This window comes from Pan troglodytes, chromosome 4, assembly GCF_028858775.2.
Source record: "Pan troglodytes isolate AG18354 chromosome 4, NHGRI_mPanTro3-v2.0_pri, whole genome shotgun sequence".
NCBI lineage: Eukaryota > Metazoa > Chordata > Mammalia > Primates > Hominidae > Pan > Pan troglodytes.
The window spans coordinates 105,903,040-105,924,712 of NC_072402.2; the positions used below are offsets into that span (position 1 = coordinate 105,903,040).

Below are 21,673 nucleotides of genomic sequence, written 5' to 3' on the forward strand. Positions count from 1 at the left end.
CAACTAATTCAAAATTTTTAAATACTGTATATGCCAAACAAAACAGCTTTGTGGACTAGACTCAGCTGTGGCCCAGAAGTTTGCAACTTCAAATGGTCTTATTTAAAAGTTACTTTTAAAGAGAAATATCTGGCTGGGGGCAGTGGTTCACACCTATAACCCCAGCACTTTGGGGTGCCAAGGTAGGCAGATAACTTGAGGTCAGGAGTTCTAGACCAGCCTGGCCAACATGGTGAAACCCCGTCTCTACCAAAAACACAAAAATTAGCCCCACATGGTGGGGCTGTAAACCCAGCTACTTAGGAGGCTGAGGCAGGAGAATTACTTGAGCCCGGGAGGCAGAGGTTGCAGTGGTCTGAGATTGTGCCACTGCACTCCAGCCTGGGCAACAGAGCATGACTCCGTCTTTAAAAAAAAAAAAAAAGAGAGAAATATCTATAGGTACTATTTTAACCTCTAGCACATATAAAATAAAATAGCAATATTTTGTAGACCTTATTTTTTACTTGAAAGAAACTGGATAACAGTCTAAGATTTAAAATTCTCCAAATTTTAGAGTGTGCACTGATGCAATAGCTTCCCTTACATAAATACAAGATTCACACAGCAAATCATGGCAATATAATTGATATTAACAACAACCCTGGCCTTTGTTATGCTTTGTGACTTTAGCTACTGGATGTTAGATAATCTTATTTATCTTGTATTATTTTTCTATATTGTTCTCCTAATTCATGAGCATGCATGGTCAACTGCCAAAGAAAGGCTCATATATTTGATAATCCCCATTATCAAATATATGATTTGATATATCATAAGATTAAATAAACTAAGTTCATTTTCAGGACCAATGTTAAAAATTGAAATGGAGAGATTACCTTTGATGGTTTAAAAACTGAAAACAGTTTTTGTAAAGATCTATTAAAATCAATTAGATTTTATTTAATTCTTATTAACAAAAAAAGAATAAAAGAACCATTATAAGTATATTGCTATAACAACGCTCAGACCAGTTTTTTACACATCAGCTGTTACACCCAAAACATGCTGCTTTTGGACTCCGCGTCAAACATACAAAAATGTTGTAGACCAAATTGGATGTGAAATAATAAAGACTGATATAAATACAAAAAAATTTCAATAAACTTAGAATCAGGGAGTGGATGAGACGTAATAACCAGATGTTTAATTTAAATCACTGATAGAAATAGTCAGTGTCCTCTTTTCATAAAACACTTGGATGTTATTTGTATTCAAAAGCAATGGTAAATGTCAAATGACTACTAGACCATCCTTCTGAATACAAGAAAATATCACGCTGTTTAACTCTCTAAACACAAAACGTGCTTTTGGAAAAACAAAGATAAAAAGCAGCATGTCTTAGTCACAGAGATCAATTCAAGGACCAGAAAATGCTAACAGACACCATAAAGTGTAACAGTAAAGTCTTTCAATTACTACATATTTTAAAATTTTGAACTTAAAAAGTTCACAGATAAGAATTATTAAAACCTACGATAAATGTTATATATAAAGGACTGTGACAAGTACTGAAATTTATCTTAATGTGAGAAATCCTTTATTAAAACTAGCAACATTCAGGATAAATCTTTGTAATAGGTATTTTATATAAATTAATATCTGAAAGTTCCATTATACTTTCAATATGAGAGAAAATAATGAGCTTAGTTAAAAAATTAAGAATTTTATATATAAATGTCAATCGTATGTGAATCCCAGCTATGATACGGAAAATTGACTGATTAGCCATTCACTTTTTCTTGTTTAGAGTTTTTACTGCAATGATGATGGAAAAATACATCCACTGAAAAGCCAAAGAAAGTCAAAGAAATGGTCTAAATTTAATAGAAATAGTATGACCTTCCCCTGAACAAAAGACGTTGAAGAGATTAAATGAGAACACGTGTAAAGTGCCTATCAATTACCTGAGTAATAAAGGTTACTTTCGTCCCCTCGATCCTTACAAGGCTCACTATTATCATTAAGTCTTATGTCATCTAAAGAGAGTGACCTTTGAGAACAGCAGGAACTCAGTGCCCCACAGTCTGAGACACAGTAGTAAGTATTTAGTAGGGGGCTAATAAATGCTTTCTGATTTACTGGAGGATAATAATAATGAACGAATGTAAAACAGAATTAATTGATAGGCTAAACGCATTAGTGCATTCCAGTGCCCTCTATATGGAAGGTTACTAACCCATCTCAGCTAAGTGCTGAAATTATAATTAAGACTGATGGGAAGTTCTAGATTTATACCAATATAATTACAAATATTACTTAGCTTAGTAATATAGCATGGCAAGAACAATGAGATGAGTAATTTAGATGATACTGCAAAGTGGGTTTTAATGTTTGAAACTTCTATTACAGTATACAGGATAAGTGCAAGTAGTGTAATTAAAACCTAAAAGAGCTTGATCTTTAAAACTCTACTGCTCAACCTCATTAAAATGCATGTTTTCTTAATTAATCCAAACTTTTTCATTAAAAACATAAAAATACACTTTCATTTCTTGCAAATAAATCTCTACAATACATATATTTAGGATCAAACACCAAATAACCATTAGTTAAGTAGGAAAAAAATGACTGAAATAGCACAAGGTTTGAGTACGTGAAGCCTAACAAAGGGAAGGAAAGGCAAAGTGAGAGCTCTCGACATTTTCATTTGTAAATTACCCAGCTACAACAAAATAAGCATTTAAAGAACTAGAAGATTAGAAATCCACTCTCCCATCTGTATTTAAATGATACAAACCTAAGCAAAATATTTACTTAGATAACTCATACAACCATGTATAGACCGTATCTTATTTATCAATTATAGTATCTCCCATTAAATGACTCTTCTACACATGTCCTGTATACAGAAAATTGTTGTGGAATATAATCACCTTATTGCAGAAACAGTTTTCTATTTTTTTTTTTTTTTTTTTTTTGAGACAGAGTTTCGCTCTTGTCGCCCAGGCTGAAGTACAATGGTGTGATCTTGGCTCACTGTAACCTCCGCCTCCCAGGTTCAAGTGATTCTCCTTCCTCAGCCTCCAGAGTAGCTGGGATTACAGGCATGTGCCACCATGCCCAGCTAATTTTTGTATTTTTAGTAAAGACGGGGTTTCACCATGTTAGCCAGGATGGTCTCAATCTCTTGACCTTGTGATCCGCCCGCCTCAGCCTCCCAAAGTGCTAGGCTTACAGGCATGAGCCACCACGCCTGGCCCAGTTTTCTACTTTTAATTCAATGCATTACCAAGAAATTTACGGTAATATATTAAACTAATGTTAGATATTTAAAACCACAAGATAGTATTTATGTACTTCATTATTTGTTATGAATAGCTTTTTAAAGATTACTTTAAATTTTCTATATAGGATGTTGATTATAGAGAAGAATTTTACTTTGTAAACTTTGTTTTCAGGAAACTTAATTTATTTGAATTTTCTTTTTCTTAAATGTTTTAATTTCAGTAACTTTAGGGGCACAAGTAGTTTTGGTTACATGGATGAATTCTATAGTGGTGAGGTATAGGATTTTGGTGCGCCCATCACCTGAATAGTGCACATTGTACCCCATAGGCAGTTTTTATCCCTCGTTCCCTCCGAGCCTCCTCACTTGGAGTTCCCATGTCCATTATACCACTCTATATGCCTTTGCGCACCAGTAGTTCAACGCCCACTCATAAGTGAGACACATGGTATTTGATTTTTGATTCCTGAGTTACTTCACTTAGAATAATGACCTCCAGTTCCATTTTCTTTAGATATTGATATATTTCATATGGTGAATATTATTCAAAAACAAGAGAGAATTTTTATAAATGGTGATCCCATACCCATTCTAGAGGAGTACATTTTTCAAGAAAAATTGTACTAAGAAAGAGTGAAGTCAAGGCTATCACATAAAGAGTAATTCAGGGTAATTTAAGAAAATGTCACTAGAATTTACCAAAATTGGGGAAAATGGAGTCTACATGGTTTTATTTTAAGGTATAAAAGGAAATTTAAAAAGGGGAGGCCAGGCACGGTGGCTTATGGCTCATACCTATAATCCCAGCACTTTGGGAGATCGAAGTGGCGGGGCGGGGGATCACTTAAGGCCAGTAGTTTGACACCAGCCTGGCCAACAGAAACGCCATCTCTACTAAAAATACAAAACTTAGTCGGATGTGGTGGTACACACTTGTTTTTTTGGTTTTTTTGTTTTTTTGAGACGAGGTCTTGCTCTATCACCCAGGCTGGAGTGTAGTGGTGTGATCTCGGCTCACTGCAAACTCTGCCTCCCGGGTTCACGCCATTCTCCTGCCTCAGCCTCCCAAGTAGCTGGGACTACAGGCACCTGCCACAAGGCCTGGCTAATTTTTTTGTATTTTTAGTAGAGATGGGGTTTCACCATGTTAGCCAGGATGGTCTGGATCTCCTGACCTTGTGATCCGCCTGCCTCGGCCTCCCAAAGTGCTGGGATTACAAGTGTGAGCCACTGTGCCCAGCCAGTGGTGCACACTTGTAATCCCAGTTACTAGGGTGGCTAAGGCAAGAGAATCCCTTGAACCCAGGAGGTGGAGGTTGAAGTGAGCAGAGATCATGCCACTGACTGCACTCCAGCCCAGGTGCCAAAGCAAGACTCGGTCTAAAAAAAAAAAAAAAAAAAAAAAAGAGGGGAAATATCTTAAATTTAAAGCATTATCTGACACAAATTATTTCTCCTATTTTTAAAAGAATATTTAAATCTAAACAGGTTCTAATTTTAGCTGAAATAGTGCTTTCTATTTTGAAAGGAAAATATTTTTGGAAACTTATCTTTTAAAACAAAATTCTTGGAAACTTACTGGGCAAGAATCCTCTCATGCTCATATTTACAAATCTACCTAATCAGTAGTGCTAGTGCTACTCTGTTGTTTTCATTATAATAGTCTACTTTTAAGGGTTTTCCTGTATTTTTTTCTTCCTTCCTGCAATATTTCAAAGAAAAATGGGTTAATCATTATTCGTAAGAAAAAACTTCTGATTCTATACTGTATATTAAGCTTTCATCACCTGACTTCCATTTCTGAAACAAATTACATATACATATACTGAGAAAAAAATGTCATCCTTAGGTGCTGATATGGTTTGGATTTGTGTTCCCAGCCAAATCTCATGTCAAATTGTAATCCCAATGTTGGAGGAAGAGCCTGTTTGGAGGTGATTGGATCATGGGGGCAGATTTACCCCTTGCTGTTCTCCTGATAATGAGTTCGCACAAGAACTGGATGTCTAAAAATGTGTAGTACCTCCCACTTCACTCTTTTCCTTCCTTCTCTAGCCATGTAAGATGTACCTGCTTTTTGCCATGCTTGTCAGTTTCCTGAGGCTTCTCCAGCCATACTTCCTGTACAGCCTGCAGAACTGTGAATTAAACCTCTTATCTTTATAAATTACCCAGTCTAAGGTAGTTCTTTATGGTAATGCTAGAATGGGCTAATATAGGCGCAGTGGTGTATGCCTGTAGTCCCACCTACTTGGGAGGCTGAGGCGGAAGTATTGCTTGAGCCCAGGAATTGTACCTAGGAAACACTGTGAGACTCCATCTCTGAAAAAAAAATGTCACCTTTAAGAAAGGGTTTAAATGTTAATGTTTCAGATGGTTTCTCCAAATCATTAAAATCAACCACAAATGTTGCAAAAATGTTAAAGTGACAAATAATATATCATTACAAACTTACAAGCATGGCAAAAAGCAGGTATGTCTTAGATGGATAACAAAGAAAAAATTCAACAGCCTACTATTGTTACAATTGTTGAGGCAAATATTTGTATTAAAGCACCTAAAAACTTTGCTGCACTTATAAGCAATAGATGCATTAAAAGTATAGATTTAGATGGTTTTCAAAACTTAAACATAACAATTTGAAAAGGCACAGCTGTATTCAATTTTAGTTATAGACATGCCTTGTTATAATAATTAGTATTTCCTAAATGTTTTCCTCTAGAAAAGTATTTTTAACATGTTACAATGGTTACCTGTCATTTATGATCCAGTTCAGACAGAGATTGAGAGAGCTAAGATTTTTGCACCTCTTGACAATTTCCATCACGGTTTCATTATCCAGTTCAGTGATATGACGTAGGTCCAAGCTGGAAAGGTTTCTTAGCTAATGAGATAAATAAAATGAAAGATGAAAAAGGTAAATGCTACATTCACTCTCAAAACTTACAAATGTAGTTTATTACAAGGTAGAGTATCACTGTAAAATATTTAAAATAGATAGGCTAGAATCTTTTAATTAAAGATATTGTATATGTAATATTTTATACACTAAATTAAGCATGAGTGTAGTATAGAAATCTACGGTGAATATCTGAATGGCAACAAACATTAAAAGAAAGTAGATTTGGCCAGGCGCGGTGGCTCACATCTGTAATCCCAGCACTTTGGGAAGCTGAGGCGGGTGGATCACGAGGTAAGGAGATCAAGACCATCTTGGCCAACATGGTGAAACCCCATCTCTACTAAAATACAAAAAATTAGCTGGGCGTAGTGGTGCATCCCTGTAATCCCAGCTACTTGGGAGGCTGAGGCAGGGGCATTCTTGAACCCGGGAGGCAGAGGTTGCAGTGAGCCCAGATCGCATCACTGCACTCCAGCCTGGCAACAGAGCGAGACTGTGTATCAAAAAAAGAAAAAAAAAAAAAGAAAGTAGATTTTACTTAAGTATCCTAAAAATCAAGTTAGCAATCTATTGTCTAATAGGTAGGCAAGGTATTGAATATATTACATTAAGTACCTACAATTTGATAAGATAATTCTAACATTGTTCAATTTCAGATATTACCTTCATAATTATGCCATTTCTGTATAGATTTTTTTATTTTTTTAAAGATGAAATATGACTAAATGGTTAATTCAGAGATAGCTTGGTGATATATTATCAATGTACTCCAAACTGTACTATTATGGGTATGTGTTTCATCATAAAATGATATAAAATGTGGCTTAAGAAGCAAAAATTTCTCCAGGTTCCACCTTCTCCATGTTTTCATTTTCTATTTCTTTAAGTTTCTTGTCTTCCCCTGATGTTTAGCCTCTAAAGCAAATTAATGATAATATTTACATAAAGGTGGTAGGATCTTAATTATCCTCTTCAAATAAGCTACCTTTTCAAATATTAAGCTATTTTTGCTTAATAATATGCAAAACTTAATCTGGAGGCATATGATAGACCAAATAACACAAATACCCCTCCCACCAAAGATACCTATGCTCTAATATGTTACCTTATAAGGCAAAGGGGATTTTGCAGATATGATTAAAGGTATGGATCTCGAGATGGGGAGATTATCCCAGGTTATCTGAGTAGTCCCAGTGTAATCACTGGAGACCCTGATAAGCACAGGCTTACTCAGAGAAAGCCAGAGAGATGTAATGGAAGATAACAGGAGATGTTTCAATCATGAATGAATCAATCAATTCATTCAAGCTACCTTTACTAGCTTCAAATATTGAGGAAGGGGCCAGGAGTCAAGGAACATGGGCAGCTTTAGAGTTGGAAACAGCCCTCAGCTGCCAGCCGGGAAGAAATAAGGACCTCAGACTTACAACCTTAAGGAATTTAATTCTGCCAAAAAACCTGTAGGAGTGAGCAATAAAACAGATGCTCCCTTCAGAAACACAATCCAGCTGACACCTTGAATTTAGCCTGGTGAGACCTGTGTCAGACAGGCTTCTAACTTACAGAATAGTGAAATAATAAACTGGTACTGTTTTAAGTTGCTAAGCATGTGAGAATTTAAGTCAGTTCAGCTTAAACTCCAAGATAAGACTAGACACTTGAATCTCCAATGAAAATGTTCTATATTTCTGCTGTCTGATATAGTAATCACTAATCACTTGTACCTACTGAGCACCTAAAATGTGACCAGTGTGACAGGGGACCTGAACTTTTAATTTTATTTAATTTTAATTAATTTGTATTTAATTTTTATATCTGCATGTGGCTAACAGCTACAGTGTTGGACAGGACAGCTCAAAAGAATGGTCATTGGGAGGGTAGGAGGTAAATTGCCAGGCAGTACTCACACTCTTTCCACCTCAGCTCCCAATGGGAGAAGCTATACAGAGAGAGTTCATAGAGTCACTACTCAATGCTCTCTGAAGCATGCTGCCCAACTATGGAGATAAATAGAGATAGCTGCAACAGATAAAACACAAAAAGGTCCACAACAGCAGGTAAATTCTTTCTAATTGAGACAGCAAGTGTATGTACCAGCTTCTTCTAAGGGCTAGGTTGTAGGCATTAGTAAAGGCAGAGCTTCAGGAAAAGCTCTCTGCAATTGGCTTATCAGGTAAGATGTTCAAGGAAGTCACGTCCAGTCTAGTATGGGACTCAGCAAAATGATGCTCCAGAACAGAGGCAGGTCAAGCAAAGAAATGGGTTCTTACCAAGTTCCTATTCAATAACCACAGGTTAAGGGTTTTAGCAACATCAGAACATAACTGGTACTTGGCAACCAAAGCACACAGGAACAGACTCATTCTTGTTAAAACAGACCTTTCTGGCTGTCTCAGCAGCTTCAGGCAACTGACCAGTCAGAACCTTGGTCAACTCCCTCAGTTTCCCCTTCCTCAAGGTTCACCTTACTGAAATAATTATAATTAATACTAAGCCCAGGGCTCAAAGGTGAGCTGTTTGGGCTCTAAAGTTCTGCTGCAAACATAGCCCCTGTTTCCTATATCTTACCTCTCATTGTAGCTTTTTTTTTTTTAAGTATCTAAAGGTACATAAAAAAGACAGACAAATAAAATACAAAATAAATAGCAAATAAGTTTCTATAACTTTTCTGACCTCACTAGAATTCACCTAAGGGAACAAAGGGCTGATATGAATGCTCTTTGCTGTGCTTTCTTCCTTTCCAATATGTGATCTGCATGTGGTGGGCACAGAAATTGAAATCACCCACAGTCATGGCTGGGCTTGGAGCAAAATGGAAGGCCAACATCTTTTATGAACAGGAGACACCAGAAGGATAGATGGCTATGTACATTTATCAACTCACTAGTTCTGTGGGTCAGGAGACCAGACATGGCTTAGCTGTGTCCTCTGCCTAGGGTTTCGCAAGGCAATCAAGATCTCAACTGGGGCTGTATTTCTTTCTAGAGCTGAAGTTCTCTTACAAGCTCATGTAGTTGCTGGAAGAATTCATAGGATGGGATGGGATGGCAATAAAATGAAAGAGACAATGGTAATGAAAAAAAGCACAAGTCTCAGACTCAGTGTTTTTTTGTTGTTATTTTTCATGAGAGTAAGGAAAATAATAGTCTGAAAGAAGCTATGCAGAGCAAAGAGGATCTTTGCCCCCACCTCCTGACCCTGAGAGAAACACAGTGAGAAAATAAACAGGTATGGTAGGCAAAATTCTAAGATGATCCCAATGGCCTATGCTCTATCATAATCCCTGCCCCTTTGAGTGTGGACAGGACCCACGATTAGGATGGAAATTCTCCTTATACAGCAAAGAGATTTTGCAGCTATAATTATGGTTCCTGATTAGTTGACACTGAATGAATCAAAAGGGAAAGTATCCTAGGTGGGCCTGACATAATCAGTTAAGCCCTTACAAAGGATCTAGAGGTCTGAGAAATTATCCTGCTTGGTCCTGAAGAACTAAGCAACTGTGCTGTGAAAAAGACTATGAGAGGCTTCTGGGGATTGGCCACTGGCTGAGGGCCAGCAAGAAAATAAGGATGTTAGTTCTACAACCACGAGGAACTGAATTCTTCAAGCCACTACATGAGCTTGTAAGAAGACTTGAGCTTTAGAAAGAAATACAGCCCCAGTTGAGATCTTGATTGCCTTGTGAAACCCTAGGCAGAGGACACAGCTAAGCTATGTCTGTCTGGTCTTCTGACCCACAGAACTAGTGAGATGATAAATGTACATTGTTTTAAGCTGCTAAACTTGTAGTAATTTGTTGTGTATCAGTAGAAAACAAATGCAGGAGGGCTGCGGGGACGTTGTATTGCTGAAGAAAAGCCAGGCTTCACTCAAGACAAGGGGAATATCCTTGCCCACTTTAAATGCTGAAGCTCTCTGTCCCTCTTCAGATACTTATGCTCACAAAAGCACAGAGTGAGAGGCTTAGTCCATTCAGTCTTCTCCTCTAGGCTTGTCTTCAGCTTCCAAGAAAATACTTCCTAGAAAACAGTCAGTTATGATGTGGCCACTCTTGTCAGAAAAAAGAGAAATAGAGAGAGACAGAGAGTCTGAGACAGAGACAGACAGAGATATCTAGAAAGTGGGGAGGTCTTCCTAAATTTCTTAAACCAACCCTTACTCATGGGAAGATGGGTTTAATGGAAACACTTTATGAAAATACTTGCACAGCTTCTGGCTTTTACTCAATTCATACTTGTCAATAGTCACATGCTTCCATATATATCTTAACACAGGTTAACTGCCTTTTTATGTTCCCTAAAGTTTTATTTTTCACAAGATTTTGCATTAGGGCTAGATAGGTGGATAAAACGGTTTCACTGGTCAAGTTTTCTTGTTTTTGATTGAGCAAAGATGAATTTGCATGTGTCAAGGATCTGAGTCACTCTTAAATTTGATAATCCTAATATTACTGTCCCCCACACTTCTATTTTCTACCTAAAAATCACCATTTTTTTAAACCACATTGTCTTTACAGCTAGCTTTCTTTATAGGGCATTTTTGATCCCCACACACAAAAAGTTTTTATGACTGTTGGAAATATACTGTTCTGTAACATGTAAAAAGAACCAGACAGCCCTTGAGAACTGCAGATGCTGGGCAGCTTTCTGGGCTCATGTGCTGACAGCAGCCCCATGTTGGTATCACAGGAAAATAAGAAATAAACTACATTAAATGGACCCATAGGGCTGCCTGTAAATACTTTGACATATGACTCTTAAACCTATAAACATTAAGGATTAATTTTGCTACTTGTAGCTATATGCATATGTGAACTACTGAATAGAACCATGCAAAATACACATATAGCATGACTTTATTTTCCCAATTTATCCTTTACCATAGTTTCTAGGAAGATTCGAAGTCACAAAAATTGTATCCAGCTACATAAATATCTCCTACACATGCATATTTGGGGTTCTAGCACAGCTTCTGACACAGAGTTTCTATGTGAATTCTTACCTATCTCTTGCCTTCCTTCATTGTAATGTTATCTCTCCATCACAACAGTTTAAATGTACTTAATGCCACTAAACTGTACATTTTACATGGTTAAAATAGCACATTCTATGTTACGTACATTTTACCACAATAAAAATATCACATATCAACAAGAAGATGGTGAGAGCATATAATAAAAATTGTGTAGAGAAGAAAATATAAAGCTGCTTGTGCCAGTTCAGTCCTTCATCATAGGAAAGATAACTGAGTGTCAACAAGGCTGGGATAACTTTTCAAATTGCAGGTACTTGATAGAGAGATGTTGGCAAATCTGAGCTATTTTATAGACTTGTGAAAATCCAAAAATATCTAAAATTTGAGTTCTATTTGACTCTTGAACTTTTAGAAAGCTTGCATCCAGGCCTACTCCTCACAAAAAGGTAGACTAGATGACGGATGACACTGGGATACTTGTGACTCTTACTGCCTGTATGTACTGTCCATAAATAAAACATTTCTCACTCTTCCAGTGGAGCACAAATGTATACATGAAGAAACAGGTTTACTTGAGCTCTTATGCTCCAGGCTTCTACAGCGACCTTAAAGAGTATTTTACTCTTCTTTTTTCATGAGCTGACAGTCACTACATTCACATGGCCTTCCCTATAACCACTTTGGCCAACTCAACTTGAAATATGACAGTATCCAAAGGCAGTTCCAAGAGACGAATTCCCAGTAACCAGCATCATTACAAGACACAAAACTAGCACTTCTAAGAGATGTGGCATTTTTATTCAAAACTGCACAAACAGTTCTGTCAAATTCATCACACTCCTTCCTTCACTATGGGAATTTCATAATGGTGCCCCCAGTGTTTCATAAAAAGCTACCTAAAATAATCCTTCATAGTCTCAAACAGATAATTACATTTAGGAAACTGACATTTTAATTAAACTTACTTTCCTTATAATTCACTGGTAGTTGTGAGTTATACAAATCACAGAGGATTTGAATAAGCAAAGCCTTACAATCAAGATCTAAATGTTTCACTCCAATTTTTAAATATTTAGTAAGGTATTTTAACAGAAACCCAAGTCAGAATGTAGAATGTAGGTAATCATCTTTCAGTTTAATACTGCTTTTATTAGAAAAAAAAGTGACATCTAATTAATTCATGTTAAAGACTAAAATTAGTCAATGATTGGTATGGCCATGTATGTACTTAAATATAAAATGAGACACTAAAATGTTACCTAGGAAACATAAACTTGGTGGATTATCGAAAGACCTCAAATGGGTCAGGAGTTCGAGACCAGCCTGACCAACGTGGTGAAACCCTGTCTCTACTAAAAATACAAAAATTAGCCAGGCATGGTCAGGCGTACCTGTAATCCCAGCTACTCAGGAGGCAGAGGCAGGTGAATCGCTTGAACCCAGGAGGCAGAGGTTGCAGTGAGCCGAGATCGCACCACTGCACTCCAGCCTGGGTGACAGAGTGAGATGAAAGCAAGAAAAGAAAGAAAGAAAAGAAAAGATCAGACCAGACCTCAAATGGCTTCCAAATTTTCTTAAGACCCTACAAAAGTTAAAAATGAAACAAAACCCTCAATTGTAAAGACTGACTGAAGTGGATGAATTAACAAAAGAGGACTCACAGTACCTTAGCAAAGGCAGCATGGATGTTCTATCACTTCAGGACTCTGAGGATAATTTAAGTGACAAAAGTTGGAAGTGTTAATTTTTAAAAATAATGAAAACTTCTATATAGTTAAATATGTTCAAATGTCAATTAGTACCTAAATTAGTTCTTGCCAGTACTGCACATATTGACTTTATTGGACCAGGTTTCTAAGTAATTGTAATGTTTAGGGAGCAAAGTCAAGGGTTAAGACAGGCTGCCTTGCTGATGAAGGGGTTGCTGGGCATAGATTAGCACGACACACTAATCCGCCAAACAGCTGTCAGGCTGTAAAGATGGAGACCAAGGGAGATCCTAAAGGCAGAGGAAGAGAGAAGGGTCAGAGAAAGGCAGTTATGAGAAAACTGGGAAGAGCTTCCTATTAAAGACAGGGAGAGTGACTCAAGGAGAAAGGGAAAGGGGTGGTAGCAATAGATCTTGAAGTATAAAAGTAGAAAAAAAGTAAAGAAACTAAGACTGCTGGGAATGAAAAGAAAAGGGGCAGGGAGAATTTCTGTTCCCAAGCCTAGAAAGACTTCCATCCTTGAGAAGGTCTGATATCTACACTTAGAGAAGGACTTGGTTGGACAAGGGAGGGAACAAGGGGTATGACTAACTAGGCTGGAATCTCAGCTAGGGTATTAAAATGTAATAAAAATCTAAATAAGCCACATTCATTTCGGACATCAGGCAAATCCTTCCCAGCATCTGAGGGTAGAACTGAAAGGCTCTAAATAGCCTTAAAGCTTCACAGAGACAATAGCAATTGCTAGTCCCAGGGTCTTGGAATTAATAGTAGCTATGATCTTAATTCTCAGGCACCTTCTCTACGTATTCTCTTTCACCCACTGCCTTCTTAATCACACTGGGCTTTTGTCTCTTTGCATTATTTTCAAATCCAAGGTGTGGTTTTGCCATTCTCCTGCTAGATCTGACATTATTCTCCATTTTATTCAATCTGTTTTGCTTTCTAGGACATTTTACGGCCCGCTTCTCCTCAGAGCTGTCCCTTCTAACTCCTTTTTGCCACATCACTAGCCAGATTAATCTTCTTGAAACAACTTTGATCAAATCTCCCACCTTCTCCAAAGCCTTTAGGGAACAAAAATATTTCTGCTGCAAAAAGGAATCCCAGAGCTTCCCTATCAAGGCCCTTCATTGTCCATCCCTACTATTCCCTGAAATCTGTTAAGCCAACTGGGATCTCTTTCCCCAGATTTTGAGAAGTTGTTCTCACTATGCTCGGTGAACTGTGCTTATTATTTTAAAACTGCTCTCACTTCACTTATGTTACTCTGATAACTTAGAAGTATCTGTTCTCCTCTCCCTTCCTCTTTTTCCACTACCTGGTTCAAATCTCATCTTCTCCACAAAGTCTTTTTGATTAATATAGAGAGGAAAAAAAAAAAAGTCTTGGAAATATACTTGCCTTAATGCAAATTATTAACTAGGCAGTTCCCAACATATCTATGCTCTTTAAATGGGGAATCATTAATTGGCAACAGCCGCCAAGGAACCAGGTAACAATCTTTCCTTCCTGCTACAACTACTTAGGAATGCCCTCTTTGACTTCTCCGTCTCTTCACCCTCCCTTCCCTGATCGCTTCCTTCTCCCCTTCTAGCCTTTCCTAGACTGTGCTGCTCAGGATCAATCTCTCATCACAAACATTTGAAATCTAATCTTAATGCTTAAGCTGGGCCTAATCTGAGTCTCTGAGGTAGCAGTTGTGGTGACTCTTGATTCATTTATTCACATTCATTTAAATGTTTCCTGAGCACCTGGCTCTAACCTTGGCTCCAAGTTAGGATAACCAGGGAACATAAAAAAGAAGACTGACGGCCAGGCCCCATACTTAGAGATTTTGATTTAATTGTCTTGGAACAGGGCGAGCCTTCAGTATTTCTGAAAAAGATTCCCAGTTGATCTCAGCCTGGACTGGTAACCACTGCTCTGGTGCAGCACAATTGATTTTTAAAAATCCAGTTACTGAAAGTACAAAAATAATTTGTAAAGCTTAGTCTCTTTAATCACTTAAAAAATGCAAAAAGTATTATTCACGTAGTCAATAACTATTGATTGAGCAGCTATTGTGTACCAGGAACTTCTCCAGCTGATAAAAACACAGCAGAGAACAAAAAAGCAAAAATCTCAGTCCATAGAATGGTTATATTCCTAGTTAGGGGGTTGGAGGGGGCAATAAATAAAATAAATAAACAAATATGTTAAAAGGTGTTAAGTACTATAGAGAAAAATAAAGCAAGACAAGCTGGATGGAAAAGAGAGGGAGGGAAGATGGGTGTAATTTTAAACAGGCAGTCAAGGATGATCTTACTGAAAAGATGATATTTGCGCAAAGATTTAAAGGAAATGAAGGAACAAACAAAGCCAGGCTGATATCTGGGGCAAGAGTTAGGACAGTGCAAAGGCCCTGAGATGGAAACTGTCCCAGCACTTTGGAAGATGAGTAAGGTGCTGCAGCAGAGTGAATGGAATGAAGACTAGCAGGAGACATGGTCTAAGAGGAGAGCTAAGAAGGACAGATCACACGGGGTCTTGTGGGTCCTGTAAGGATTTTAGCTTTTGCTTTGAGAAATTTGGGGAACCTCTAGAGGATTTTGAACAGGAGTGTACCATGTTCTAATTTAGTTTTGAAATGATCACCCAAGCTTCTGTGTTGAATTCAGAACATAGATCCAAGGGTGGAAGCAGACAGAAGCTATATTGAATTAATCCAGTCAAGAGTTATCAGTGACTTGGACCACTGTGACAGCAGTTGGAGGTGGTATGAAGTGATTTTGGCTATACAGTATTTGAAAGTAGAATCAACAGAATTTTTTCACAAATATCTTATGGGGCATGAGAGAAAAAGAGGAGTCAAGGACCATTCCAAGAGTTTTGGTTTGAGCAATCAGAAAATATTGTTGCAACTAACAAAGACAATTTGGGGGCAGGCAGAAAAGATAGTTTTGTTTTGAATATGCTATGCTTGAGATGCCTAGATAACCAAGTAGAGATGTCAAATAAATTTAGGAGCCAGCAGCACATAAATGACATTTACGCCTCTACATTTAATATATAATTGTATTAATTATATATAAATGTGTTAAATTCATTAAGTTAGCTAGGTACAAAGAGTAGTCTTACAATTTATAGTGAATAAATTTTGAATTAATTGATTGAATTAATGTGCAGGCATACATCTCACAGTAATAAAATAGAACACAAAGAGCCTAGCCCAATTCTTTAAAAAACAAACAAACAAAAAACGCTTATAGCAATAGCGTCCCCCAGGCCATCTGAGGCAGTTACAAGGCAGAATTCATTTCCTTAGTCTATAACAGCATAATTCAGCCTTCCCAGCCCCAGTGCATGTCCTCTGTAAAGCTACCTGGGATGCCAGCATTCAGAGCAGGAGACCCTGCCCTCTGTACACCCACTGATGTTGCTCACTCTTTCACCATGTTGTTAACCAAGCTGCTTTATAATCTAGTCTAATTTAAGCATATGTTCTTTCCACTAGAGTCAAAAGGAAGCTACTGCAGGTCAGGACCATGTCTTACTCACTTTTGTGTCACCAGTGCTTAACACAGTACTAGGTGCATTAAACACATTTATTAAATGCTTAGAACTGAATGAGTAAATTTGAAATCAGGATCAAAACTTTAGATATGACTTTATTTATTTAAGTTTCCAGAAATCAGTTCTCCATTCTCTTAACTCCATCAAATGCAGGATCTGCAGCTCTGCGGCTACATGCTTTTAAAGTTCTTCTATTTGAACATAAAGTAATATGTAAACATTAAATAATAAAAAACTACTTTCTCATAGCATACAATTAGAGGTCATTTCAGAACAAGAAGCATAATGAGTTCTCTATTTACATATTTGTTCTTAAAATTCAAAACTTTTTTTAAGAGCCTCTGTAAGTTATCAGTTTGAAGTATGTGGCAGGAATTTTGAGTAGTTCACCAAAATTTTAATCACTGTCTGCTGCTGCAGAAATGTGAATTTGTTAATTGGATTTCTGCTTCTCAATATACCAATTCAGAATGGATGCTCTGCTCCTCCTCTTTCACTCTGGCAGTCACACAGTCTCTAATTGAGTTTTTTTTCTAGGACTTTTCTTTCCACCAAATCTCTTTCTTTCCTCCACATAAAATTTCTAGAGCTCATAACAAACTACAAACAGCACTTAAAGTTAGCAGCGCTAAGCAGCCTTGTCACTTTTTTACCCAGCAGGAGCTAAGAATGAAAATTTCCCTTCAATTAAAAAATAAAATATTCACACTGTTTCACTTAAAGAAGAAAACAAATCAAAGCTTAAGTAAATTAAGGGTAAATTAAGTCAAATGTGAATGCAAGCAAGAAAAGACTGCTTCAACTAATTGGACTGGTTGTGTACTTCATTTCCTCATATCAAGTTCAGAGATCTACAAAAAAAAGAGACAGTTCACAAAATTTCGAACCAATTTCAGTCACTTGCACTCATGGATCACACTTCAAAGGGTGAAAAGTTTTGGAAATATATTCCAAATGAAAGTTTTACAATCTTATTTTTTAAAGTAGTGAAATAACTAAAATGCCATTAGCCCAAGACGAAAGCTTACCATATCCAAGCCAAGTGACCTGTACACTGGCCTCTTGATCTTATACTGTCTATTAAAGCAATACAGTCAAATCATTTCACTCATTATTTCTAAATGTGTTAAGCTGAAAAACAAAGGAATGACAGTAATGATTTTTAACTTAATGAATGTTATGTCATATATTTTTATTTTCTGGCATTCCAAAAATGTTACAGAAATGTTGTATCTACACTCTCAAATAAAATATCTTTTTTTTCCTGGTTTACAGTATGCAACTGGGACTCACCTTCACATGGAAAATCTCATGGCCTTACATTCTCATTTATTGGTCTCAACCCCAAGTTAATTAAAAATGCCTAAACCTTAATTTCAGAAATCAGTTTTTCTATTCCGTGATCAGATACTGTTTCAAAGAGTGGATGAGAAACTTTCGTCTTTTGAGCCAAAAAGCTGTAGTGCACAGGATGATAACCATCAGCTGAGCCACCTGCAATCTTTGGGTCTTCTACACTATCACAAAAGGATTCTCTAATATGTGGAGAAACACCATGAGGCCCCCGTCAACAGGTCCCTATGGCTTCTCTCTGTAGAAGAGGTTTACTGCATAGACCTAGAACACTCTAAGTCACCTAGGAAGAAACTAAATAACCTAGGCATTCAGCAGCAGCTTTCTCTCCTTCTAATTTTAAGTCGTTTTTATGATTAAAAAAAACTCCAAAATGTATACATAATTCTCCCCCAACCCACGCTCCAAAGTCTGCAAAGAAAGCCACAAGTCTAATATTAATAATCTAAAAATAAATCAATTGGGTCACCCATACTAGTGAAACAGGAGTCACAGACTCTGGTCCTAAAATAAATAACTATGCAGATTTGAAAAAAATAGTATTTCTTCCACAGTCTTCAGCATTGTACTTGATTTCATTTTTCATGGTTATTACCAAAGTGCTCCCAGTCACCTGTCATGGATAGTGAAGGAATGAACACTTTCCAGGTGAGAAAAATCTTAGAAGAGTCAAACTTTTTAAAGGGCAAGTAAGGATTCATATTTGAAATCCAGGTCAAGAACTCCCCAAACACTGAATCAGATCACATTTGTTTTACTTAGTTTTACATTGTTCTATAAACAGTTCCAAGAGGCAACAGCATTTGGTCCACCAAGTATTTCAATTTGAAATTAGTAAGTTTTACTTCCTGACTTCTGTAATTATACTCAATGTTATAAGCTGGAAGTGAATGAGCTAAAATTCTAGGTTAATGACTATGCTACAGCGAGTATATCAGTTATCAGTAAGAAATGGTAATCAGATCTCTCTAAAGTTTTCCTTGATATTAAATAATATGGAATATGAAATTATTAAAGATGATAAAAGTATTTTTGAAATGAGGTGCAAAAATTTATAACTTTGATTTATATATTAAAGCACTACTTTCTGAAACAAAGAAATGTCCATCTGTAAAACTGCTCTCTCAACCAATTTTAACCACCTATGAATTCAAAAGCTTCAGCCAATTGAAATAAAATTAAAAATAACAATATCTAGTATACATCTAAGGTAGGGCTTTAAATATCAACTTATCATTTACCTTAATGTTGCATACTTTGGGTCACTTATACCTTCTCACACCAATACAAAAACATGACGAAGATTTTTTTAAAACAAATAAACAAGTACAGACAGGATAACATGAATTGTCTTTTAATTGTCAATCAAAACTATCCAAGATACAGCTTCAAATAACTAGTAACCAATAACTCAAATAACTAGTTCACAACAGTTAACTTCTTTAGTCAAATATTTTTCTTTACATTTACTTCTATAGATTGACATTATAGATTACAGCACTGAGAAAACATTTCAACTCTGTTGTTGCTAGAAGCATGTGTGAAAATGATCTTTCTATAATTAAGCAGCTAGCACTCCACCCTATTCTTGGAATTCATCATGAACTTGTAGCTTTATTATTCTTGTCATGTAATTGCCTGAGCTTACGCTTCTAGCTACAGCTTTTCTGGATTCAGGATGGCAGTATAGAGTTAGTGGTAGTCTAAGAAAGAGTCAGGTCTAATTTAAATCTTATATTATGTTCAATTCTCTGCTTGTGCTTTGATGCCAATTGTTCCAATATTCTCTTAAAGAAAATAAATATCATTTCTATTATCTCAAATGTGATTTCATGAAAGAAACCCAGAATGACACAGAAAGGAAGACGTGTTGGTCAAGGTATAATTAGGAAAATAGAAACTACTATAAATATGAAATTACACAAAGGAAATTTCATTAAGGGAATTGGTTATTTTGGTGAAGGAGCAGCTAAGAAGACAAACTGGATATGGTAGCGTAAGCCAGAAACTTAGCAACAGCAGGAAACCACCAGCATGCCAAAGCTGAAGACACTGAAGCTGATCCCTTCAGCATCCCAAAGCTGAAGACACAAAAGGAAGAGTCAGTATTACTGGGACCCACAAGCCACAGTCAGCCAACACAAGTTGGAGCTGCAGATCAGTCCAGGGCTGGAACCATGGAGGAGACAGAGGTGTTGCCAGAAATGCTACCTGAGTTAGAGAAGGAGAGAGAGAAAAACATTTATTGTAGCTTCTGCCTCCCTGTGGCATCCCTGTCTCCCACTAAATGCAGCCTGCAAAGTTAAGCCCCCCATAGAATATATATAGAGAAGAGCATGCTTAGAGAGAAGAAAGGTTCTGAGGGGAAGGAGGCCTGGTTCTGAGGGCAAGCAGCATGAAGCAAAAGAAAAGGAGGAGGAAGGGGGACACAGGTTTCCAGCAATGAAAAGAAACAGAGTCACTCTAACGGGAGTTCTTTATAACAATCCAGAAACAGGAATAATTGCCAGAGTATTCCTGTACTTTGCCTGAGAAACCCACAGTGCTGACCAAGTTTGTTTTCTTCTTTGAGCCAGATGAAAGCTGCTTTCTTAGACACAGGAATATTGTTTCACTGTTAAAGATTCAAGATTGATAGTCAATTGCATGTTCAAAAGGGCCTCTGATAAAACACAATAACCAAGCATTTCCTCTGGTGAATGTAACAGAGAAAGTTCCAGTGGGAAGCTTTTTCTTGAAAAAAAAAAAAATTGATGGCCAATCATCCCACTGGGATACAATCAATTGAACAGAAGTCTACAGTGGGGGAAGCAGCTATGCTCCTGAAGGTTTTGTAAATACACTGTGATCAACAGCTTTTGTGTAAATGCCTGTAATACCTCTGGGCTAGAGAGCAAACATGTGAAGAGCTCAATTGCCTTTAGTCAATGTACTCTATTGGACTCTATTATTGGGCAAGTGTGTCTAGAGAAGCGGGAGCTCAAAACCAAACTCTAATCCCAAAATTATTAGAGAAAATAATGAGTAATAACATGTAAGCCCAAATTCTGCTAAAATGTTGAGGTTCCAAGCTAAAATTTTACAACACTCTACTGTCTCATAAATAACTAACTTCTAACGATTAATAACAGGGAATTACTATGAAAATGAATTCCCTATATTTAAAGAATGCAACTATAATAAAGACACAACATAATTTATCTTGCTTTCAATATCCAGGAGCCCCTTTAGAATCATGGAGAACACTTTCGTTCATCAGTATAGACTTCACACAACATTAAACAAAATTGCAAAGAAAAAGATAATACATAGATTCTTTGGATTAGCTATGATTAACAACTGGCACAGTGTGAATGTATGTACTGTGTTGAAGTATGCATGTAAATGAATAAACAATATGTATAGACACAGGTACTTCCCTGTGGCTGATTGTGGTAGACAAGATCTGCCCAGGTGCAGTAAAAATGGTTCTGAAATAAGATAGTTTAATTAATTAAAAATAAAATATAGTTAAGTATTTTATACATATACAAAGCAATTGCCTATAACTATTAATGCTTTTAATAAATGTTTTAAATTAATGTTTTAAAAATAAATTGGATTCTATTTAACTCTGTAATTCTCAATACATGCTTACTTCAAGTTAATAAATGAGATATGCTTATTTTTTTCTCAGTAGTATATTTTCTCATTAAATTAAATTATTAATTTATTCTCATTAAGCTCCAAACCTGGTTTCTCTAATTTGGGCGGTCTGTTCTGCTGATTTAGAAATGGGCAAATGGGACCCCTTCCATGTTCAATATCACTCTTTATGTATAAACCACAAGACTAGGGGAAGTAGAGTGACACTGATCCTTAAATAAAATTTCTGCCACAAAACACTGTGAATGAATTTGAAAGTAAAAA

At 36.7% G+C, this 21,673-nt stretch overlaps 1 protein-coding gene across 5 annotated transcripts in view; it reads right to left on the minus strand.

The window, feature by feature from the left end:
• Window positions 1–21,673, minus strand: part of FBXL17 (F-box and leucine rich repeat protein 17) — a 525,181-nt gene that overhangs the window by 322,146 nt on the left and 181,362 nt on the right. For all 5 annotated transcript variants that reach the window (XM_016953578.4, XM_016953580.4, XM_054685123.2 and 2 more), the window contains one exon: window positions 6,022–6,152. In XM_016953578.4, the coding sequence (XP_016809067.2) occupies window positions 6,022–6,152 (131 nt within the window). Of the gene's footprint in view, window positions 1–6,021; window positions 6,153–21,673 lie in introns of those variants that run through there.